Raw genomic sequence first — 25,723 nt, forward strand, 5'->3', positions numbered from 1 at the left:
CTTTTTCTCTAGAGGCAAGAAGAATAGATCAAATCCCTCTGTCGCATGACAATCTTTTGGTTAATTGAAAACTATTATCCTATTTTCTTTCCACTCCTACCCATCGTTTCTTCTGGTGCATCATTTCTAATTTCTTTAATTGTCCTTCACATTCCATGATCCTGAGGTCCTTCATAGATCTGGTTTCACTTTAAAGTGAATCCTCAGCGAGATTTCCCTCACATTTTGGCAGAATTTCAATATTCACTTTGTGACTTAGATTCAAATTATTTGTCTCAGATTCACTAGGACACATGTCATAGAAAGTCTAGATAAAGCAGATAAAAAGTAGAAAAAGTAATATGACTGGGGTCATCAGGTCACCTGCATTCTTGTCCTGGTTGGCCATTGACCAGTTGTGTGACCTTAGAGAAATCACTTTCCCTCTTGGGGAATTCTTTCATTTGTAAAATCGAGAAAAAGCATAGAGACCTGGGGGTGGAAGGGATCTCAAAAATCAGCCAGTCCAAACTTCCACCAATTTCAGGAATGCTTTTGATAATAGGGACTGGACTGTATGATCTCCAAGTTGGTCGATTCCACACATGTTTATTATGTGCTTACTATGTGCTAATGCTGGAAATACAAAAGCCAGTTGAAAGAAAGATAACCACTACCTTCTAATGGGGGAATAACGAGTAGAAAGGGAAATGGGGAGTGGGGAGGAATATGGCAGAGGAAGTATGATGGTCTGGGTGCCCTCCTTAAATGGGGGTTCCAAGAAAAGCCATCCAATGAGAAGGAGAGGTGTTTCAGGGCAGAGAGTACAGCTCCTCCCACCCACCCACTCCTGGCATCCCTTCCCTCCCCAATAGTTTCTCAGAAACCTGGTTGCCACATTGTGTGAGTCACCCTTTTATTGCCCCCCTCTACATATTTCCCCTACAATTTGCATCTACATCACCCTTCCCTACCAGAGATGACGCTGAGTGAGTCCTGTGGGATGGCTCCCCTCTGACTGCATGTTTGTATGTCCACAGACTTCTGAGGAAGCCAGAAAGAAGAACACCCTGGCAGCCCACACCTTGTCTGCAGAGTATTGCGATGAACCATTCCGAGTGAAAAGGGCAGTGAGTGTAGTCAGTATCATTACCTCTGTCCTTGAGGGTAAACTGTCTTTCACTTTAATATATTCTCTTTATTGCTTTTGTTACAGTCCTTGCTAAGATCTACCACCAAAGTTAGCTTCATCCTGCCCATGTGGTTTTGCCTCTCACATCTTTATGGAAGTTCATCACCAGCCACCCCCATCAGTCCACACTGGGATATTAGAAATACTTGACTAAAGCCAGAGTCATTTCTTGAAGGCAAAACATCAGCATGATTTAGGAGAAGAACTAACTTTATAAGGACCCAGAGCTGGCTAATAGGAATAGAGTAAGAGAATGGAGATTCCATTTAACTCAACTCAACAAACATATATTAAGTACTTACTATGTGCAAAGCAGCAAGACAGTATGGTGTAGTGGATAAAGAGTTGGATTCAAAGTTGGGGTCAAATTTTGTGTCTGATCCATACCAGTTGTCTTTTAATGTCTCAGGGACCCAAAAGGCTCTCTTGAGAATCTAAGCTATAGAATAGTTGCCAATCTACAGTGATAGAGTATATTTTCTTATTGGGAGTTTCTTACACCAAGGAAATTGTGGATTTAGCCCTCTAACAAGGGACATATAAATATAAAAATAGAGAAAAAAACTAAAATTACATCTCAAAGTAAAACAGGAATCCAGAACAGAACAAGAGACAGAGCAATTACTAGGGCAGGGTCATCAGACCTTTGTCCTAGGGCATCAAATTTAGAGGGTCCTGTATTCCTGGAGTAGCAGAGAAACAGCCAAATTTAGCATCTTGTAATCAGAAATAATAGGGCTTCCTCTCATGTCACTTCTAATTTCATATTAACAGAGAACTTGCTCTGGGAATAATGTATGGTCAATGTATAGCTTTTCTAACCTGAGCATAAGAATTTCTAGTGTATGTTCTGATGTGAAGGGCACTCATACAGGTAAAGAGAAACATATAGGAAGGACTAGAAGGTCTGAAGGCATCTTGGTCAAGAGATGAGCCATTTGGACAAATAGGTTCAAGAGATGGAGGAACTGAGACTAGAGGATTGTAGAGATTTCCTAGTAGAGAATAAGTAATACTATAGGAGTGATAAAAATATGACTCAAACACTAGAAATCTAGAAAAAAGATCCAGAAAGTCCCCAATAGAACCAGTTAGCCAAAGCTTGTTCTCCATTGGTGTTGCAATGTTGAGAATCCAGTGCTAATGTGAGACCTCAAAAAGTTCAGGAGCTCAAATCCTGATTCTGACACATGACAGTTATGTGAGAACATGGACACATCCCTTACCCTTCTCGAATCCAGGTTACCACACCTGCCAAATAAATCTACCCTAACGGGTATCCATGAAGCTTGTCTCATAAAGTGCTTCATGGATTTTTAAGTATAATATAAATGTCAGTTGTTATCATTCAGTTACTTTGCTTTATCTTGAGAAACTGTTTTGGAGTGACTGAATTAGGTGGTTGAGAACAGTCAGGAGCTGGGATTATGAAATATATCTATCCCCAAATGATTATTGAAAAGAAGTTCTCCCAAAGACAGGAGCAGGAGACCTAAATCCCCAGAGGAAGAAGGAGACTGAGCCCCCATGGAATGTGATAATGGATATGGTCTCCTGTGGGACATTCACTCTGCAGCTGGTCTTTCCACCATGTTCATGACAGGGAAGCAGCCAGTGGGCTGTGGATAATAAACAAAAGTCCTCAAATAAATCACACCTAATTGCTCAGGTTTGGGTTTTAGAAACGTTCCTCAGGAGGTAAAGGAATAGATTTTTAAAATATAAATTTGTTGAAATTTTGGGTTTGGAGACTGGTTTTCTATGTCTTCTCCCTTTGGGTATAGGAGACAAGCAGATAAGGGATGACATTGTCATGCTCAGTAGGGAGTAGTGAAGTCCACACAGATCCCCTCTCAGAATAATGGTTTTTAAAGGCATAAAATTTGTATATGGATTCATACATATGCATATATATGGAATACATATAATCACAGAGGGAGACATTTATATTTAAATATGGTTATTAAAATATTTTTAAAAACAGATAGAGAACACTAGGTTAAGAACTTGTCACCTAAACCTTATCAAGAAGTGTAATAATTGGACAGTGGATTTGAAGTCAGGAATATCTGGATTCAAATTCTATTTCTTGAACTTACTAACTGGGAAAGTCATTTGTGTGATTACAATAATGAATCAATTAATAAACATTTAGAGTCAGGGTTAGGTTTTCTCCAAGTGTTTACTCCAAAGAAATAATTATAAACTCAGAAATTTGAACAGTCAGTCTGAAGTGTTCCCTTCCTTTTCCCTTTTCTCTATTTTTGCAAATGAACAAAATCTGGTCAGTGAATTTTGAGTGATACAGAGATGAAGAGTTCCAAAGACCAAGTCTGCAGACTCATGTTTGTACATGTGATGCGTTAACTCTTAACTTCTATAAGGTAGGAAGAAAGCCAGCAAGTTTAGTGAGATGAATGAGAGATCCCATCCTGAACACTGAATAGAGAAACCAGAAATTATCCAGACAAGATCAATGGAGCTGATGGAATGGTTCTCTAAGGAAATGATTCTCTAAGGCAAGATTGAAAGAGCTGGGAAGAGATTGTCCTGGATACAAGAAGACTGAGGGACAAATTAATCAAATCTTTAAAGCATTTTTATAACTCAATCCTCCCCTCTAATGTTATAGCTCCAGAAAGGGCTGGGAGTCTTCATTAAAGCAGCCAGAAAGAATCCAGTTAAACACAGAGAGGAACTTTCCATTATTTAACCCTGGGCCAGGGGAGAGAGGGATGTTTGGAATTTCTATCCCTGAGGCTCTTTTTAAAAATTGGAACCCCCCATGAGGTCCTTCCTAGCTCAGAGTCTGAGTTTCTTTCCATTCTGTCCTTAGATTTTTTTTTTCTTTTAACATATAATCGAGCGCTTATGGGTCGATTCTTATCTTATTTAGAACTTGAAGAATCTGAGCAGAGGTGCCCCCCTTGTTGGATCCGCTTTGCTCGGAAGTATCTGATTTGGGAATGCTGTGAGACCTGGCTGAAATTCAAGGATCTGATAGCAAAGATCGTGATGGACCCTTTCACGGAGCTCATCGTCACCCTCTGCATTGTGGCCAACACTCTGTTCATGTCCATGGAGCACTATAACATGACCCCATCCTTTTCTTGGATGCTCCAAACAGGCAATATAGTAAATCATATTTTCTATTAACCGACTGGTGGGAAAGGGGGCATCGTCAAACTTCAGCTGATGGAAGGAATGGACATACCACTGAGGAAAGGTTATGTCAGGGGTCAGGTGGTTGGAGGAGACCCTTAGTTAGCGAGGAGGCTGATTGTGGGAGCGAGAAGGAGGATGGAGAAAGTGGGTAGGATGGAATGCAGAAGACAAAGGGAATAGCAAAATTCAGATTGTGCCATGAGGCGGGTGACAAGCTCATGTGACTGAAGTGCCGGGAAGGGGAGCCGGGCTTAATTTTCTTCCCCACTAACTGTGTGTACTTGGGTGAGCCATCTTACTTCTACAGGCCTCAGTTGCCTCCTCTTTCCATATGCTATCAGTCTGACGGCAAGCCATTAAGCGAGTCTCCAAGTCTCTTCTGGCTCCAAATTTTGCTATTTTAGGATCGGAAACAATCTTAGTGGCTGTGCTGGATCCTATGGGATCCTTCTCCAAGGAGCCATGCAGTCGTCAGCTCCATCACAGTATAAGGAAAAAATACCTTTGCCTGCCTTGCACTTAGTGCACTTTGGGCCATCGGTGATTTTGGTAATGGAGCCGCTCCCTCCCGGGAGGCAGCTTGCAACCTCTCATTGCTGCCCTTTCTCCAGGGTCTCTGGCCATACTTTTTCTTTCAAGGGCATCAGCTCTGATCCGCCGTCCCTCGTTCTCACTTTGCTTTCCAGTGCAGACTTTTGCTCCACTTCTTCCCCTCCAAACAGAATGGGTAACTCTCTCCCCCCGCCCTGCATCTCTGCAGCGACCTTTGGGCTCTCACTGGTTCTCATTTTTCTGCCTTCACCGCCTTCCATGACCCAGAGCCTTGGCGGTAAGCGGGCTGAGGTCAGAAACCGCAGAGTGACTTCCCAAACCCAATCATGTGTGTGATGGACTTTGCCGGACAAAGGGCCTCACGGAGGCTGCTGTTGTTATTGATGGAGATGGCGGCGTTATCACCCAGCCCCGTCTCCTCAGCCGGCACATGGGGCCCAAAGTCAATACATGGCCCGTCGGGCTGGAGGCCATAAATGAGGCAGGAGAAATATTCATCCACTGCGTTTTATCGGGGGGGATGGGGAGATCAGTCTTCCTCTCATTAATTGCACTTCATTGAGGAAGTTTAGTAGTGGACCAGACACAGCTTCTCTGAACAGGAGTCATTAGAGACGCTCCTTCTCCCCATCAGGAGCAAAGCTTTCTTTCATATGGACCTTCCATGTTCTTGTGTGATCGTGGATTATGTATATATGCATCATGTACACATACAAATATACAGCCATACAAAAAACTAGAATTTACATGTTTTATAGTTTGCAGTGCATTTCTATAGAATCTGACCCACTTGGAAGTGGGTATCATTATTATCCCCATTTTACAGATGAGGAAACTAAAGCCGGCTGAGGTAAATGACTTGCCCAGAGTCACCCATTTAGCATCTGAGGCAGGATTTGAACTCATGACTTCCTGATTCCAAGTCCTACACTCATTCCACTGTGTCACCTCGCTGCCTTAAACACACTATAGAGACATACAAATAGAGAGATACACGTGTTTATCCACATACGTGCATACACTATACATCTCGTTTATAAACATACATGTATGGATATACACATGTATATAGATATACAATAGATGCATGTTGTGATTCACGGGATATACAGATAGATACATATGTGTGTGTATCTATGCAATAAATGTGCATATAAGATACTTGCTCATGTGTCTATGTGTATGATACATGTATGTATAAGATTTACAGCAGATCTATACGTATGTGTAGCCCTACAATACATGTGCATATAATATCCATACTCATGTATAAGCATGTGTGTATGTGTATAGATACACATGTATGTGTATAAATATACAATAGAGATATGTAATGTGTATCCATACCATAGAGATACATGTAATATTCAGGCTCGTGTATAAGTGTGTGAAGGCAGGTGGGTCCAGACCAGGGAATATCTTGTCATCCCACCTCCGCTGTCATTCTCTCCGTCCATCTTCCAGGCTGAGGATTCTGGTAACTAGGTCCTACCGAAGGGAGCTTAAGCAGGAAGGTATATGGGGGAACAGACCCTCAGCTTCGGTCCTGAGGGGGAGGAAGGCTTAGGATCCAACTTGACTGAAAACCTCGTTTCTCCACAGTTCTTCACGGTGATTTTCACTGCCGAGATGGTGCTCAAGATCATTGCCTTCCATCCCTACTATTACTTCCAAAGGAGCTGGAATATCTTTGACAGCGTCATTGTCACCTTGAGCCTGGTGGAGCTGGGCCTGCCCCAAAAAGCGAGCTTGTCGGTGCTCCGCTCCTTCAGATTGGTGAGAGCTCTTCTCGGGGACTGTGGGAAATGCCCCTTGGTTCAATTTAAGTCGCTCATCCGCACTCTACAAGCCTGTATCACACAGGCAGCGAGCCTCTGGCGCTGGGTGTGCGAGGGGAGGGGAACCCACAAAATTGTCCCCGCCCTCAAAGGACTCCCCCTCTACTGGGGAAGAGGGGACTGTAATAAAAGGATAGCTGGCATTTCTATAGCACCTACTGTGTGCCAGACACCGTGCTAAGGACTTGCAGATATTTCCTCACAACGACCCTGGGAGGTTGAGGTGACTATTATTCCCATTTTACAGTTGAGGAAACTGAGACAGAAAAAGGTTAAGAGATTAGTACGTGTCTGAGGTGGGGTTTGAATCTGGGTCTTCCTGGCTCCAGGCCATCTATCTGACCATTAGTATATCCATGGAATTATAGCTCAGCCATCAATTCGAATATAAGGGACATGAGAGTAACAATAGCTTTAATAGAATGTAGAATATGCCAAGAAAAGTTTATTATTTTTAATATAATTTATCAGTAATGTTGTTCTCCCTGAAAAGGGCAAATGGAGTCAGGCTGGGAAGGGCTTTGGAAGGCAAATAAAGACACCATGGAGTCTGGAGCCCTGAAGTCTAGAACCCACTGTGCCATTAACTGTGCACAGAGTCCTCAGGGAAGCTCAGTTTCCTAATCTTTAGAATAAGGAAACCGATCTAAACCCAGGGTTCTTAATACGGGATCCATGAATTTGGGTTTGTTTTGATGTGTGGAGAATGACTCCAAAATAAATAAGTTTTTTTGGTAATTCTGGTTTTTTTATTTTATACATTTAAAATGATGGTTCTGAGCAGAGTTCCCGAGGCTTTACCCAGTTCCTGAAAGGCCCACGTGAGGTATCAACATGAAGAAAGGGTTAGTCCCGCTCAGCTTGGTCCCAGAAGGCAGGACAGGAACTGCAGGGGGGGGAGATTTAGGCTTGAGGTGCAGGTTAACTCCCTCCCTTTTAGAGCCATCCCATGTTGGGCTATCCCGCCTCGGGTGGGGAGGGCCCGGAAACCTTCCGGCAAGGCTGACTGACCCCTTCTGATGCAGGTTGTTCTATGTATGGAATAGATTAAGTCACCACTAAGGTCCCACCCACCTCTCAAATTCTGGCTGTTTGTAGAATGAGAATCAGACACAGGGAAGATGCCAGTGTTTGGGAAGTACCCGGGCAATGCCACCTGATGGAGACTTTCTCCAGTTGTCTCTGAGCGAGAAAGCCACAGGAAGTGCACATAGTGTGTCTGGATCTTCCTCTCGCCCGAAGGCTCCTGGGTGTCAGAGCCTCGGCTGCTACCTTCACCCTTGGAAAGGGACCAGTTTACCAGGCAGGGGATGGAACCCTTAGATGGAGCCCACGCTGTGTCTCAGACATTGCTACTGTTCTGACCTTAAGGAGGAAGTGGATGGTGGGTGTCCGCCATGGAACCTGCTCCCTGCCCTTCACTCAGAAGGATTTGGGGCAAACTCCTCCCAGACTCAGGGGACACTCCCCTCCAGGACAGCAGCCCCATCCTGGTCTGAGCCTGCTATCTCCCTGCTGGCTTTCACAGGGGTGGACGCTGGCTTTCCTCAGTCAGGGGAGCTGCTATTTCAGACTCGGTTTTGTACTTTTGTCTTGCATCAGGCTGTAGCCATTTTTGTGGTTGGAAAATTAAGATGACTTTGGCTTGGGCCTTGACTCTGAAAATAATATCGAATAATTATATATTATATAACATACAACAATTATAATTATATAATATAATAACATAATTATTAATATATAAATACAATAATAATAAAATATTTAATTATATATTATATAAAAATAATAAACTAACAAATGTTACAAGTAAAAGTATATTCAAACCTTGTTATTCAGTCATGTCTGATTCTCCATAACCCCATTTTGGGGTTTTCTTGACAAAGATATGGATTGGTTTGCCATTTCCTTCTGTAGCTCATTTTTACAGATGAGGAAACTGAGGCAAAACAGGGTTAAGTGACTTGCCCAGGACCACAGCCAGTAAGTATCTGTGGCCAAATTTGAACTCATGAAGGGGAATCTTCCTGGTTCTAAGCCCAACACTATTCACTGAGCTACTCAGTTTCCCTTACAAATTATAAATGCTAATTATTCATAACAATAGTTCATATTTGTGCAGCAGGTTAAGGCTTTCAAAGCACCTACCTTAGAACCACCTTCTCAAGTAAAATAGGTATTAGACGGAGTGTCAGAAAACTTGAATTCAAACCCCAGTTTTCCCCCTTCCAATTTGCAAGACCTTGGATGATGTCTTTATCCTGCTGGTCCCCATTTCCTTGTCTGTCAAACAAGGGGGTTGGGCTCAGCAGCCTCAAAGATTCCTGACCACTCTCCGTGAAGGACCCCATAATCCCTTCTTTTTAGGTGAAAAAAACTAAGTTTTAGGGAGAGTGAGCAGCCCCCTTGTAGTCACACACAGTGTCAGGGGATTCCCTAGCTGGGACTGAAAGCTTAGTGAAGGAAAGTGACTGGTCTATTCTTGGCCACACAGGTAGAAGTGACAGAGCTGGAATCCTCTCTGAGACCTTGCCCAGCATTCTCCTCCCTTCCTTTGCTTCCCCAAGGAAAGGTTTTGAACCTGGTCTCTGTATCCCACACATAGTACTCAGAACTCAGAGAACATTTCACAGATAGATGCTGATGAAAATGAGGGACTTAGGTTAAACATATCTAAGATTCCCTGCAGTCCTAAATCAATGATCCGAACTAGAGATTCAGGCCTTAGATTCTGAATTATTTCTGCCAGGCTGGGGGATGAATTTGTTTTGACTCATCCAAAGACCCTGGCCAGCTCCCTTTCCCCTTCCCCTGTCAAACCCGAACCCCAAAGCACATAATCACCAGACAGCTGTTGGTAAGGGGCGCTTATGGAACAGCAGGGAGCCAGATGACCCACAGAATGGCCACAACTCCGGCCTTGTTGTCCTCTGATCCCCCAGCCAGAGACTGGAAACTTGAAGTCATAGAACTTGATCCCATATATGTCCAGCTAAGCCTGGGAGAAATTTTCTTTCTTTCTTTCTTTCTTTCTTTCTTTCTTTCTTTCTTTCTTTCTTTCTTTCTTTCTTTCTTTCTTTCTTTCTTTCTTTCTTTCTTTCTTTCTTTCTTTCTTTCTTTCTTTCTCTCTCTCTCTCTCTCTCTTTCTTTCTTTCTTTCTCTCTCTCTCTCTCTCTCTCTCTCTCTTTCTTTCTTTTTTTCTTTTTTTTAAAGCTTTCTACTTTCAAAATTCATGCATAGAGAGTTTTCAACATTCACCCTTGCAAAACTTTGGGTTCCAAATTTTTTCTCCCTCTCCCAGATGGCAAGTAATCCAATATATGTTAAACATGTGCAATTCTTCTTTCTGTATTTCCACAAATATCATGCTGCACAAGAAAAAAAATCAGATCAAAAAGAAAAAAAATATGAATAAACAAAAAGCAAACAAACAATTAAAAAGCGAAAATGCTATGTTGGGATCCACACTCAGTCAAAATTTTCTAAAAGATGACAGAATTCATATCAACAGATATTGATTAAAGGACTCCTGTATACAAAGCATCATACTTGTCACTGGGGATATGAAGGCAAAGTCCAAACTGTCTCTGGCCACCAGGAGAGTGTACAACATGCACAAAGATGAGTGGTCATGATACACAGAGGAAGAGCAACGCTTGACGCTGGGAAGAATGAAAAAAGTCCCAAGTAGGAGACGGAGCCTGAGCTGTTCCTTGAAAGAACCTGGGATTCTAAGAGATAGAAGTGGTAGAGGGGCTGTGTTGTCTGAAGGTCACACATATGGGATAAAATGAGCAGGGGATTGCCTGCCACCAGATTGACTAGAAGGATGACTGTGTAAAGGGGGGAGGGACATGAAATCAGACTGGAAAGACAGGGACCCAAAAGCTATTCCTTTTAAAAACTCTATTTCAGCTGCCCAATACTGTCCAGGAAGTTTTCCCTAAACTCTTAATCCCACTGCCTCTTCCTTTTATTTAGTTCCTATTTATCGTGGGATATATATGTGTATATATATATATATTTTTTTCTCCATGGATTGTAAGCTCCTTGAGATCAGGGACTGTCTTTTGCCTCTTTTTAAATGCCCAGTGCTTAGGACAGGGCCTGGCACATAGTAGGCTTTTAATAAATGCTTGCTAATTGATTTTTGATTGATCAATGGATTAATAACAAAGCTGATACTAATAAACCACTAAAGTTTTCAAAGCATTTTGTGTGCATCTACTCACTTGATCAAACATCATTATCTTCATTTGACAAGTGAGGAAACTGAGGTTCATGTTGATTCATGAGAGCTAAGCATGTGGCCAAGTAAAGCTTTGGTCCCAGGTCTGAAAATTCAGGTCTTTCTCAGTCCACTATCTCTCAAGAAAAATGATTTCTTTGAAGATTTAAGGGCCTTTGAGTGGGTCATGATGACATTGAATAACCCAGCTCCCCCTGCCATGTTTTTGCTCTTCCCCAGCTGAGGGTCTTCAAGCTGGCCAAGTCCTGGCCGACTCTGAACAATCTCATCAAGATCATCGGCAACTCTGTGGGAGCCTTGGGCAACCTCACCCTGATCCTGGCCATCATCGTCTTCATCTTCGCAGTGGTCGGAAAGCAGCTGTTCGGAGACAACTACGAGCGGCTGCGTAGTGACGAGACGGGGCAGCTGCCTCGCTGGCACATGCACGATTTCTTCCACTCTTTCCTCATCGTGTTCCGGATCCTCTGTGGGGAATGGATAGAGACCATGTGGGACTGTATGCAAGTGAACGGGCCCTACATGTGTCTTGTCGTCTTCTTGATGGTGATGATGCTGGGGAACCTGGTGGTAAGTGGCCAGATTCCATTTAAGGGGACCCCGTCCCTGTTTGTAGACCCATCTCCTGGGCTGCAAAGCTGTGTCAGGGGCATCCTAGCAACTCTCTGGACTCTATCCCAATACTCACTTTCAGGGTTTCAACAATTCCTTTTTCCCTTTTAAAGTTGAAGAAAGCACCATCCATAGGGATTCCGTAATGTGGTCTATCATTTGATTTTTTTTTCCTTTCTCATCATCAGGTCCTCAACTTGTTCATTGCTTTGCTACTGAATTCTTTCAGTGCCGACAATTTAGCCTCTGAAGATGATGGGGAGCTGAACAATCTCCAGATAGCCCTGGCCCGAATCCAGAAGTTTGCGCATCTTGTAGGGCAGGCCATTCGGGACTTTTGGGGCAGAAAGTTCTGGACTTCGAAGGCCAAAGAGGAGAAACAGAAACAGATGGTGAAAATGGCCCTTTCAGAATCACGGGCCCCTAACCACATGACCACCCAACTTCTCACCAGTGTTGGGAGGGTCAAAGATAACCCAGCTCCCAATGGGCCGGCCTTGGAGTTGGCCATGTGCCCTGTTAATGAACCTGGGAACTTCACGATCAATAGCAACTTGGAGATCTCAGTTCCTATAGCTACAGCAGAATCTGATCTTGAAGATGATGATGATGATGATGAGCCAAATGCGGCGTTAGAAATGGCTCCTCCAAAACAGGTGAAGATTTTTCATTTGGGGCATTGAGGCATCATTTAGGGCAAATGATGAAAGGGAAATCTCTAAGTTAGATATACATCTATGTATACATGCTTAATGTGTATACATGTAGATATAGATACATACAGAGTTATATATTTGTAGAGTGCTTTACCATTCCCTGGATGTAGTTAAGAAGAATAGTGGTTAGAGCATTGGAATCAGCAAGACCTGAATTCAAATCTGGCCTCAGAAACTGACTGGATGTGGGACTTTCCCTGGGCAAGTCACCTCTGTCTATTTCTATTTCCTTATTGGTTAAGTGGAAAGAATAATACCCAGGGTTGTGTGAGAAAATATTTATAAAGTGCCTTAAAAACCCTAAACCACTATTCAAATATGAATTGTTATTAATATAACCGTTATTATCGTGTTAGGTCCAACACCTGGCTTAGTACCTGGAATATATAATAGGATAACATTGTAAGGTATAGAAACTGTGACTTCATCTGTAGGCAAAGTTGTTTGAAAACCTATAGTTTGAAAAAGGAGGACAGAGAAATATGGAAGATCTCTATGTCAAGATGGGAGCTGAAGCTTAGAGAATGAATGAGTTTGTCAAAGGAAAGAGTAGAGAAAAGGGTGAAGGGCATATATTTGGGAATAATAATAATAACAGCTAACATTTATATAGTTTTATAAGGTTATAGTCATAATAACAATGGGAAGAAGTAGGTGCTATCATTAATCCTATTTTACAAGCAAGGAAACTGAGGCAGACTCAAAAATCAGAGCTAGTAAGTTCAGTAAAATTTGAACTCAAGACTTGTTTGAGTTCAGCACTCTCCCACTGTCCCATTTAGGTGCCTACATTTAGAAATCATTTGCCATGAGGGATTAGGAAAGGAGCATCTGGATAAAGCAAAGGAAATAGAAAGAGGAAAAGATCAATGAGATAAAAGGAAATCCAAAAAGTATTGGGTCTTTGTAGCCAAAGGATGAGAGTGTCTCCAATCTATGTTACACAAGCTCCCAGAGACTATTTCATGGCATCATCTTTGCCAGGACTTCCTATCCAGAACAGGTTCATCTGAACCAGGAGACCTGAGGGCATCCAAAGAAACTCTTTTTCTTATAACAATGATGACTTCATACTTAGCCTTTCTGTTTGGTGAAATTGGAGGGTTTCTATCCCAAACATTTAAAGACTTTTCCTGGTGAAATGATCAAATGAGAAGAATATGCCATAAAGGTAGCTTAGAGCTCATTCAGATACCAAAGGGATCCACTTGCCTCCTAAACCATCACCAGCTGTCTTGACTTTGTCCTGACAGAGTCTGGTGATGACTCTGGCAGAGAGAATGAAGCCAATGACTTCATGAAACTCTGCTTCATTTAAATCCAATTTATTCATGAATCAAAAGACACCACCCATGCCATTTTACCATTTCTACTTACCCCAAAGTCCCGTGGCAATGGGAAAGTGATGAAGCAGCAGGTTCAGATACATTGGGAGCTGTAGTTAGAACTCTGCACCCAGGCATCCCTGATCATCTGCTCATTGGAAACAGCAGTGGGATTCGGCAGCCCCCAGGGAGTCTGCAGCCTTTTAAGGATTGCACTGCTCACATCTTGGTGTGAGGAACTGGCTAGAAAAGGTGACCTAAAATTGTCTGCTTACAGAAAGTTGTATGGCAAGGACCCCCCCACCCTGTGGTTAAAATACAAAATAAAAGTATAAAAACTTCTACAGAATTGATTCCACCCATCATCAGTAAATGGAATATGCACACACTATCCAGGGGTCCTCAAACTACGGCCCACGGGCCAGATGCGGCAGCTGAGGTCATTTATCTCCCCCCCCCCCAGGGCTATGAAGTTTCTTTATTTAAAGGCCCACAAAACAAAGTTTTTGTTTTTACTATAGTCCGGCCCTCCAACAGTCTGAGGGATAGTGAACTGGCCCCCTATTTAAAAAGTTTGAGGATCCCCACAATTCTAGTGGACCAGAAAGATGAACGACTGTTGTGGTGAGAGAACTCACTAGGTATCACACCCTAATAGCAGCCCTGAGTGAAACGAGGCTGGCGAATGAGGGCCAACTTTCAGAAGTCGGAGCTAGATACACGTTTTTCTGGCATGGCCAAAGTGCAAGGGGGTGCAATGAAGCTGGTGTAGGTTTGGCCATCAGAACTAATCTAGTCACAAGCTTGAATGCCCACCAAAAGGAGTGAACAACAGGCTTATGACAACGAATTGCCACTCGCAGGAAAATGCCGTTCCACCATTATCTGTGTCAGTACATAACAAACCCTGTTGAGGTCAAAGAAAAATTGTATAATGACCTGGACACCCTTATCTTCAATGTGCCAAAAGATGACAAGCTTGTAATTCTGAGCTTTAATGGCGAGTAAGCTCAAACGACCACACAGGGCAGAGGAATGGAATTGGAAACAGAAATAGCAATGGTCACTTGCTACTGAAGACTTGTGCATCTCATGACTTCTCCCAAAATGCCTTCGGGATATCAAAATGCAACAATACTTCATAGATGCAACTTCACAGCAAACATTGGCATTTAAAAGGTGATGTTATTGTAAGGAGAAGAGACAGATAGGATGTGAGAGTAATGAAGTCAATGTATGGCTCAAAGTGCTGGATTGATCATAGATTTATGCTCTCCTAGCTAAATCTTCATATTCAATAAAAGTGCAGTCTTAAGGCAAAAAGACTTCCAGAAGAATTAATAGCAGTAGTTTAGAGAACTTCTCTAGTGGGAACAGTTTATTGCCAACTTAGAAGAAAAATTGAGTCAACGTGTGGTTGGCAACAAGTGGAGCAGAAAAGGAGTGAGCAGCTTTCAGAGATCTAATACATATTTATATATATAATATATGTTTTATATTGTATTATAATATGTACTTTTGATTCACCTGATTTAGAACACTCAACCAAACACTCAGAACATCAAGGCTGGTTTGACAAAAATGACAGGGAAATTCAGAAGTTGCTAAATGAAGGGACTAGATACACCAGCAGGATGGTTGCTCCATCTCTAAGAAGACAGCATTTAATTCCATCAAAAGTAAAGTACAAAGTTTAGGGAGATGCAGAACTCTTGGTTCAGTAAGAAAGCAGGTGAAATCCAGTCTTAAGCTGATAGCAACAATCCAAAATGCTTTTATGAAGCCCTGAAGGTCATTTATGGCATCTCCAATACCCAGTGCTATGGGAGCCACCTTGATTAGTGATAAGGACATGACCCCAAGGACATGGACTGAATACTTCCAAGACGTTTTCAATAGACCATCATAAATCACATCAATGCTGAAGCCATTGACCGTTTATCTCAGGTTAAAGTCAATGCTTCCCCGACTGAAGAAGAGCTTTTAAATGCCATTAGGCTCCATCTGTGCAGCAGAGCACCTGGTGCTGATTCTGTTCCAGCTGAGATTTACAGGATAGAGGAGAGGGTCCATTGCTCTTACAAAAAGCTAACTGAAAATTTCCAGGTTATATTGGCAGTTCAAGGATGCCGCCATTGTCCAAATCTATAAAAGTAAAGGGAATAAATTGTCCTGTGACAATGAAGTTTCTCTCTTAGCTTTTGTTGATAAGATTCTTGCCAAAGTCCTCCTTAATAGGCTGATCCTTCTCTTGGAAAATGGTCATCTGAGAGCCCCTGTGGCTTCAGAAGGGGATGAGGAATAGTTTATATGGTGTTTGCTGCCTGACAACTCCAGGAGAAATGCCAGGAGCAGAAATGTCTGTACCCAACATTTCGAGATCTGACCAAAACCTTTGACACCATTAGTTATGAGAGCTTATGGAAAATTGTGTAAAATTTGATTCTCCAGAAAAATTCATCAATATGGTACATCAAGTTCATAATGTCAGGTTTGCCCAGGTTTTGGATAATTTATGATGTTTTCTTAGGCTCCAATGGGTGAAACAAAGCCATGGACTTTGCTCCCATACTTTTCAGCTTGATATCATGTTATCAAATGACTTCAATGTGGACAATCTTGGCATCAAGGTCAGCTACTGCACTGATGATTTGTTTTTCCTTTTGAAAAGGCTACAAATCAAAATTAAAGTGGAGGAATTGTTGGCCTATGATTTTGTTTTTGTTTGCAGATGCTCGAGCACTCACTGTAGCCTCTAAAGCTGAGATGCAACAAAGTATAGATCGAGTCTCTGCTTCTTTGCTGATATGGGTATATCACCCATATCACACAAGTACTCCATGAGCCAGCATCACATCATTCATATGTGGAACCATTGGTTACAGCAAATGGAAAAGTTCTGAATGCTGTGGAGAAGTTCACTTACTTTGGCAGTATACTTTCCAGATATGTCTACATTGATAATGAGTTTGAAACACAAATTGCTAGAGCTAGCTCAGTGTTTGGGAGAGGAGAAGGGTCAGACTGACTACCCAACTGAAGGTCTACAGAGTCATGGTGCTGATCTCATTAGTGTATGTCTATGGGAGAGGAGAAGTATCAGACTGACTACCCAACTGAAGGTCTACAGAGCCATGGTGCTGATCTTGTTGTATATCTGTGGGAGAGGAGAAGTGTCCTACTGACTACCCTACTAAAGGTCTACAGAGCCATGGTGCTGATCTCATTGGTGTATGTCTGTGAAAGAGAAGTACCAGACTGACTACTCTACTGAAGGTCTACAGAGCCATGGTGCTGATCTCATTGTATGTTTGTGGGAGAGAAGTGTCAGACTGACTATCCTACTAAAGTTCTACAGAGCCATGGTGCTGATCTCATTGGTGTATGTCTGTGGGAGAAGAGAAGTGTCAGACTGACTACCCAACTGAAGGTCTACAGAGCCATGGGGCTGATCTCATTGTTGTATGTCATTGAAACCTGGATTGTCTACCAGCACCATGCCAGGAAACATAATCATTTCCATTTGGATTGTCTTAGGAAGATTCTGGAGATCCCCTGGCAGGATGAGATACAGGACACTGAGGTCCTTTCTTGAACTAAATTGCCAAGTATTCAAACTACTGCAGAGAGTGCAACATTCATTGCGTGAATGCCAAATATACACTTGTCAAAAAGACTATTTTAAAGAGAATTCACATAGGGCAATTGCTCATGAGTAGGCAGAAAAAGATACAAGTACACTCTTGAGAACTTTAGAATATGATTGAATGACATGGGAGACACTGGTACAGGACTACCCAGCATGGCGTGTCCTTCTCAGAGAAGATGCTGTGCTCCATGAGCAGAGCAAAATTGAAATAGCTCAAAAGAAAAAGAAACAGGAATTATTTGTACCTAACCTGTGGGAGACCATTCCAAGATCATATTAGTCTGATCAGCCACAGTTGGACCCACTGTAACTTGGCTTTAACACAGTGATGTCATTTTGGTCCTCTTCAAGAATGAAGGACAACAACCAGTCTTTTTGTTCTGCCATTTTATAATATAAAGGTCATTCTCCTTTGAAGAGAAAAAAGAAACAAATGAAGATATCTCTGCCTTCTCTCTAGTGTCAGTTACCATGGTTTCATCCACCCCAAACAAAGGTCCTATCTCTTCTTTAATCTTTTTTTTCCCCCAGAATAACTAAAAAGCCATTGGATTTGGTGACTATGAGGTCTTAGATAATGCAGAATGTGGCAGAGAGTGTCAGATTCTAAGGCACTGAGAAGAGCACGGCTAGTGTAGAAGTGGAGACATCTTTTTCAAGAATAATTGAATCATGGGTTACACTCAAGATAAAGAAGGCTAGATATATTCAGCATTATTGGCCAGGCTTGACTGGCAGCCCGCTAGTGAGTGACATCCCCCTACTCCCAAGGAGTTGGTCAGTAAAAAGACAAGAGGAATGAGATAGTAGCAAAAGTGATATAAGAGGAGCAGAGAAAGACCTTTTAGGTTTCAGTTGATCTGAACATATCGAAGCCAGATGGGAAGGAATCAGTAGAGAAGGAGAAATTGAAAGTGTTTGCAGGGGAAAGGGATCAGGGATAGAATAAGTTCCTATTGGGGGGATAAAGGGGAATTCTCCTGTTATCCTTCTTTACCTAAGTGCTTGGGGGGAAAGGGATCAGACATAAAATAAGGTCCTGTTGGTGGTAAAGAGAAATTCTTCTGTCCTCCACCTATTGACTTTACAATCCATTTTTGATGTGGGTAGGAATAGAGTCTTGGGCACTGATAGAGAGATGAGCTATGTCTTCTTCATGAAGGAAGTCAAGAAGGAAAGTGTGAGTGATGATCTGAGAAGCTTTATTGAGGGAGTTTTCATGCAATGGCTTCTAACTTCACATTTATTATTGTTGTTATATAAGATATCCCTCCCCACCAAGGGAAGGATAACTGACCCTCTCAGGGCTGACCCTGAAGATAAATGATCTTTGAACATCTCTCCCACTAGGAAGTCCCACTGCAAGAAGGAGGAAGGCTACAGGAGAGCAATAACCACCTCACATCTGACACTTCTTCTGAAGATTTGGCCTTATACCTCAATAAGCAATGGAAGGATATCCAATCTGTTGGCAGCCCCACGGAGGTAATGCTGGGTATTTTAATACTAGAGCAGGAGGCTAACCAATTTGGTCTATTAATACAGACCAGTGTTATTTTAATACTCTGCTTTTCTTCTCTGAGTAGGGGCACCAGGCAAAATGAATCCATCCCTAGAGTCAGAGATGCCCAGGACCAAAAGATTTCAGCTTGCCTTAGAGAAAAATAAACAAATTTGAGCCTCAGCAGAGTTTCAGTGCTGGTTTATGTTCAAGAGCTAAGCTTGGGGATGAGGGAAAGAAAGAATCATGTGAGAGACTGATGAGCTGAAAAAGTTGGGTTTCTGAGAAAGCAAGCAAGGAGAAACCAAGGACAGAGGTCAGATTTGGACATTTTCCTCTTTTCCCACTATTGATCAGTAAACATTTATTAATTGTCTAGAGTATATGGGCTAAATCCTGGGAAGAGAATAAGAAAAGTGAAGTAGCTCTTATCTAATATGGTGTGTGTGTGTGTGTGTGTGTGTATAAATAGGCATGTTATAGATACAATAATAGGCACATCAATGATATAAAGCTATCCATATGTAATGAGGATATTAATGACACAATAATAGGCTTATCAGTGGAATAAGGGTATATTAAAGATACACACAATAATATTACTAATTACAATTACAAATTTTAATTACAATTACAAATAACAATACAAAATAATTTTACAAATATATATACAATAAATATATTAAAGATAAAATGGTAGGCTTATCAATACTAAAAATATACATATTAAAGATATAGACATATTAATGGTACCATATTAATGGTATGAGTACCATATATAATAATGGGTATATTAAAGATGCAAACAAAGTCTATACAAGGTAACCTTAGAATGAAAGATCCTAGCTGCTGGGGAAAATCCAAAAACGCTATAAAAGATAGATCCTCAGTTGAAGAAATCAGCGACAAGTTTTTATAAAGCTCCTACTATGTGCTGACAAAGGTGCTAAATGCTAAGTAATCAGACAGGAAAAAGAGAAAGTCCCTGCCCTCAAGGAACTTTCACTCTAACTAGAAACAGAGGAGGTTGGGAGGCAGGGGAGAAAAGAGACAAGACACAAAAGAAAGCTGAAAACGAAAGGAAGGGAAGGTATTCAGGGAAAAGGGCATGATGGTGGTGGAGTCAATCCAATCAGTGCAACTGGTAGCAAATGAATTGTCTGAGTTTCTGAGTCCTCTTTAAATGGGGGCTTCAGGAGATATTTGCTCAGTTCTCCTGCCTCCAGAGGGGCAGGGACAGAAGAGTCCTGAAGAGATGTGAGTATCAAAATCAATGCAACCTTTGTGATGATAGGTCTAGGTTCTACCACTTGCAACCTGTCTGACCTTGAACACATGATTTCCCCCCTCTGGGTTACAATTTCTTCCCGAATGAGTTGTAGTAGCAGATGCCTTAGGTGCTTTCATCATCTTGGGCTCTCTGACCGTAAGGGATTCACTGGTCTGTGCTTCTGTCCTGCAGAAAGGAGATGTCTCGAGTTGCTCTGAAGGCAGCACTGTGGACATCCCTGATCCAGAGATAATTCTAAAGAAAATCACAGATCTCAGTGAGAGCTTGGAGGAACCTGCAGATTGCTTCACAGAGGGTCAGTAATTGGGTTCATTTAAGTACCTGGTTAGTCCTGGAGGAAGACTCTCCTTTGAGAGTTTTTTGTTTTCTTGACTTCTAGCTTGAATGACAGATACAGAAAGCTTCCCATTTCATCTGGGTCATGAACATAGTGTTAGCATGAATGGGATACAAAGTTGGAAGTGAATCCCCAACTTTCTCCAGTTCTTGAGTCTGCTATATCTCCAAATCAGTTAGGCTATCTCAAATCCTAGGTTCCTTTGGCTTTCATCTTAGTAAGTTTAATCCACAAAATAATGACATGGAAGCTCTATTTAACAGGGACCATAAGATTATAGCCTATGAAGAAATTCACAGCTTCATAATGAACATATTGATTCAATTGCAGTTGAAATATCAAGCATAGGGACCATGAACTCATCAACAATGAATTATCTCAATAATGACTCCCATTTAATAAAAGCAGATTACATAAGAATACTAAAAATATAAGGCATACAATTATCCATCTGAAAAGATAGGTACTGAGTTATAAATCCGTACCTGTTCTAACCCCAGAAGAACATGCTGAGTCAGGAGTGAAGACTTCTCAGTTTCTCACAAGGGAAAAAAAAACAAAACAGAGATGGAGGGTGGGTTGGATGGAGAAAAGGAGAGAGCACAGAGACAGTATTAGAGAAACAGAGAAATTCATTCTGTGAAACACAGATTTTAAGACTTGGGAAAGACCTCAGAAATCATTTAATGAAATGTATACCTCTAAAAAAATTCTCTATGACATCCACAACTTGGTGTCATGTAACTCCCAAAGTAATATTTTGGTTCCCAGTAGGGGAAAGCCTTTGAGGCAGCACACCCTACTTTTGGACAGCTCTCATTCTTTGGGAGTTATTTTGTTTTCCTGACTTCTAGCTTGAATGACCTTTTTCCAGCTTTTCCCCATTACTGTTAATTCTGCTCCTTAGGATCAAGTAGAACAATCCCATTCCCTTTTCCTCATGACTACCCTTCAGATACTTGAAGACAGCTCTCATATCCCCACTGAGTCTTCTTTTCTCCAAGCTTTTTCTAAGTTAAACATTCTTACTTCCTTCTACTGGTTCAAGACTAACTGGATACTCTCAAGCTTCTCATTATCCTCAAAATATAATGGCTGAAATTGAACCCTGTACTCCCAGTATGGTCGAACTAAGACATACTATCAAAGAACTATCTTCTTTTCTAGAAGTTCTCTCTCTCTTAGGACATAGCTTGGGATAACTAGATGGAAAAGTAGATAGTGCTGGGCTTGGAGTCTGAAACATATCTTCCTGAAGTCAAATCTGGCTCAGACACTTACTAGCTATATAACCCTAGACAAGTCATTTAACCCTGTTTACCTCAGTTTCCTCATCTGTAAAATGGACTGGAAAAAAAATAGCAAACTACTTCAATAACTTTGCCAAAAAACCCCAAAGGGGTCACAAAGAATCAGATGTGACTGGGGGAAAAATGACTAAAAATACCTCTCTTAAATTAACCAAAAATTATAGTAAAATTTTGGTTGCCACGTCATACTTTTGACACATATTAACCTTTCCAATAAACTAAGACCCCTTTTCAGACAAACTATGCCCCAACATCTTCTTGTACTCATGAAATCAATTTCCTGGACTCAAATCCAAGATTTTAAATTTATTTCTTTTAATTTCGTTTTGTTCAAGTCTCTCAGTGCCGTAGGCTGCTATAGCTTTTTTGGATCCAGTGTATTGGCCATTATTCCCAATTCCCCTTTATTTGCAAATTTGATAAGTATATTGAATCTCTATTTAAGTCACTGGGACAAAAAGGAATATATCTTTTTCTCAGCAGTACATGTAACCTACACAAAAATTAACTATGTATTAGGGCACAATCAAATGCAAAAAGGCAAATATATATGTTCTCTTTTCAGACTGCAATGCAATAAAATTATATTCATTTCAGGGCCAATTGGAAATTAAATAACCTAATTCTAAATCTAAATCATAAATGAGTGATTCAAACAACAAATTATAGAAACAATCAACAATTTCATCCAAGAGAATGACAATAATGAGGCAATGTATCAAAACCTATGGGATGTAGCCAAAGCAGTTCTTAAGGGAAATATCATATCTCTAAATAGTTACATGAATGAAACTAAAAAAGCTCAACTTATTATGAAACCATATAATTATATACTCTTTTTAGCCCATGTCTCTCCGTATTTTTTACAAGAATAACCTAAAAGATTTCATCAAATACTTTTCTAAAATCTAGATAAAAATATATTTTCCTGATCTGGTTTATTATTCTGTTCAAAAAAAAGGTAAAAGATTAGTGAAGCATGGCCTGATCTTTTTTTAAATTTAATTTAAAAAATTTTTGAACTAGTTATTACTTTGACTTATTCTTGATGAAACTACACCGATCCTTTATAACTCCTGTTCCCTTCTCTATGTAGTCCCTAACCCTTTTTAAAATGTTCCTTTCTACAATTTCCCTAGGCATCTTTTTCCTGGGCTTCAATTTTTTCATTTGTAGACTAAAAAGGTTGGACCAGATGACCTCTAGAGCCATCTCCTCTGGCTATCCTTGGCGAAAGCATAGGAGCCAGAGGATTACTATAAACAAATTAGGAGAACAATGGGATACCTCTCCAAACTGTGGAGATGGAAGCAATTTATGGCCAAAGAAGAACTAGAGAACATTATGAAATGCAAAATAGATAATTTTCATCATTTTAAATTAAAAAGGATTTGTACAAACAAAAGCAATGCAATAAAAATTAGAAAGGAAGTAAAAAACTGAGGGAAAATTTATATCCAAGGTATCTGATAAATACCTCATTTCTAAAATATATAGACAATGTATTCAAATGTATAAGAATACAAGCCATTCTCCAATTGATAAATAGTCAAAGAATATGAATGGACAATTTTTACATGAAGAAATTAAAGTCATTTCTAGTCATATGAAAAAATGTTCTGAATCACTATTGATTTGAGAAATGCAATTTGAGATAACTCTAGGGTATCACTTAACACCTCTAAAATTGGATAGGATGTCAGGAAAAGATAATAATAAATATTGGAGAGAGTGTGAGGAAACTGGACCCCAGTACATTGTTGGTAGATTGTGAACTGATCCAACCAGAGGAATTTGGAACTATGCCCAAAGGGCTATCCAACTGTGCATACTCTTTGATCTACTGCATCTATATCCCAAAGAGATCATTTAAAAAGAGGAAGGACTTACGTGTGCAAAAATGTTTGTAGCAGCCCATTTTGTAGTGGCAAGGAACTGGAAATCTAGTAGATGTCTATCAGGGGAATGGCTGAATAGGTTATGGTATATGAATGGATATGGATATGGATAAGAAATGATCAGCAGGATGATTTCAGAAATGTTTGGAGAGATTTGTATGAATTAATGCTAAGTAAAATAAGTAGAATCAAGAGAACATTGGGTACAGCAACAAGAAGATTATGTGATGATCAAGTTTGATGAATTTGGCTCTTTTCAACAATGAGGTGATTCATTCCAATAGATTTGTGATGGAGAGATGCCATCCAAAGAGGGGACTATGGGGACTGAATGGGGATCACAACATAGTATTTTCATCTTTTTGTTGTTGTTATTTGTTTGGTTGTTTTTTCTTTCTTATTTTTTCCCTTTTGATCTGATTTTTCTTATGTAGCATGATACATGTGGAACTATGCTTAGAAGAATTGTGAATGTTTAACTTATATTTGGATTATTGCTGTCTAGGAGGAGGAGGGAGGGAGAAAAATTTGGAATACGGGGTTTTGCAAGGGTTAATGTTAAAAACTAACTTTGCACGTATTTGGAAAAATAAAAAGCTAGAAGTTTAAAAAAAAAAAAAAGAAGCTAGGTTATGGATAACGATTGGGGAATTGAAGACAGGGAGATTGTCCGGCTGCCATGTTGTACATCCTACTTCAACACCCTCTCTTCTTCCAGACTGCATTCGGCGCTGTCCATGCTGTGCAGTGGACACAGGAAGGCCTCCTGGATCTTTCTTCTGGAACCTGAGAAAAACCTGCTACCATATTGTGGAACACAACTGGTTTGAGAGTTTTATCATTTTCATGATTCTGCTGAGCAGTGGAGCCTTGGTAATTGGAGCTTTGAATTGGGAGCAAGGGAGGCAGTGTGGGATAATGAGTAGAATGCTTCTTCTTGAAGTCAGATTGAATTCATTACCAAGCATTTTTTGAATAAAGCTACTGTATCAGGCATTTCTCTAAGTACTGAGAGGACAAAGAAACAAAACAATCCCAGCCCCCTTAGAACTTACATTCTAACCCATAAAATGGGAAGGGGAGGGAATAAGCATTAATTAAGCACCTAATGCACCATGTATTGTGTTGAGCACTTTATAAATTTTATCTTTTTTGATCCTTTTTGATCCTCGTGACTTAGCTACTATAATTATTATCATTTAACAGTTGAAAAAACTGAGGCAAAGTTAACTTGTCCAAGGTCACACGATCATTAAGTATCTGAGACAAGAACTGAATTCAGATCTTGCTGACTCCAGCTCTATCCTCTATATTTAAACATCTTAACTTAAACTTCTAAACTTAAAGTTTTCTAAACTGTGAGTCATGACCTCATATGGGATCTCATAACTGAATGTGGGGGTCATGAAATTATGATTTATTATCAGTAAATGTTTGATTTGCACATCTATTTTATATACCTACATACAGGGGGTTGCATACAAATTTCCTAGGTGAAAAGAGATCACAAGTGGAAAAAGTTTAAAAAACCTTGTTGCCTACTGAAAGCAGGAGTATAAATTCACAAAACAAACTTTTTTTTTTGGTTTATTTTGTTCTGGATCTGTGAGTGCATCAATGGGATATGAGGAGCAGGTGCTAAATCACATGGGCAATCCCTCTGAAATTTACAGAATCTATGGTCCTCCAGAGCTACTTAGACTTCAGAGGTTCAGAGACTTGCTCAGAGTCCCACAGCTAGTAATAAATGTTGCAACCAGATTAGAGTCTCTTCCCCCAACTCTAATACCTTCTTCACTATTCCTACGACCCCTCCTTCTTCCTTCTCCTCCTGATGCTGAAGTTTGTCTGTCCTCTGGGACACAGCACCTGTGCCCCTGTCATGGTTTTTTTTTTTAGTTATTAAAGTTGACACAGTTGTGACTTTCTAAACCTGAACCATTCCTCACTGCCCAATGCTCCTCATATATTTGCAATAAGTCCAATCCCCATTCTAGTAAGAAAATGTATAATGGGGGAAAAATTGGGCCAGTCCCATGGCAAGAGTGAGGCATGACCAGTATATAGTCCATCAATGTCCATCTCCTCATTGTCCAGATAAGTAAAAGG

General features: G+C 40.7%; 1 protein-coding gene across 1 annotated transcript in view; it reads left to right on the forward strand.

The window, feature by feature from the left end:
* Positions 1 to 25,723, forward strand: part of SCN10A (sodium voltage-gated channel alpha subunit 10) — an 86,568-nt gene that overhangs the window by 41,566 nt on the left and 19,279 nt on the right. The window contains exons 13-19 of the mRNA XM_051979262.1: positions 1,029 to 1,146; positions 4,068 to 4,306; positions 6,491 to 6,664; positions 11,195 to 11,545; positions 11,776 to 12,243; positions 20,241 to 20,364; positions 24,333 to 24,487. Of these exons, the coding sequence (XP_051835222.1) occupies positions 1,029 to 1,146; positions 4,068 to 4,306; positions 6,491 to 6,664; positions 11,195 to 11,545; positions 11,776 to 12,243; positions 20,241 to 20,364; positions 24,333 to 24,487 (1,629 nt within the window). The remainder of the gene's footprint in view (positions 1 to 1,028; positions 1,147 to 4,067; positions 4,307 to 6,490; positions 6,665 to 11,194; positions 11,546 to 11,775; positions 12,244 to 20,240; positions 20,365 to 24,332; positions 24,488 to 25,723) is intronic.

Source organism: Antechinus flavipes, chromosome 1 (genome assembly GCF_016432865.1).
Source record: "Antechinus flavipes isolate AdamAnt ecotype Samford, QLD, Australia chromosome 1, AdamAnt_v2, whole genome shotgun sequence".
Classification (NCBI taxonomy): Eukaryota; Metazoa; Chordata; class Mammalia; order Dasyuromorphia; family Dasyuridae; genus Antechinus; species Antechinus flavipes.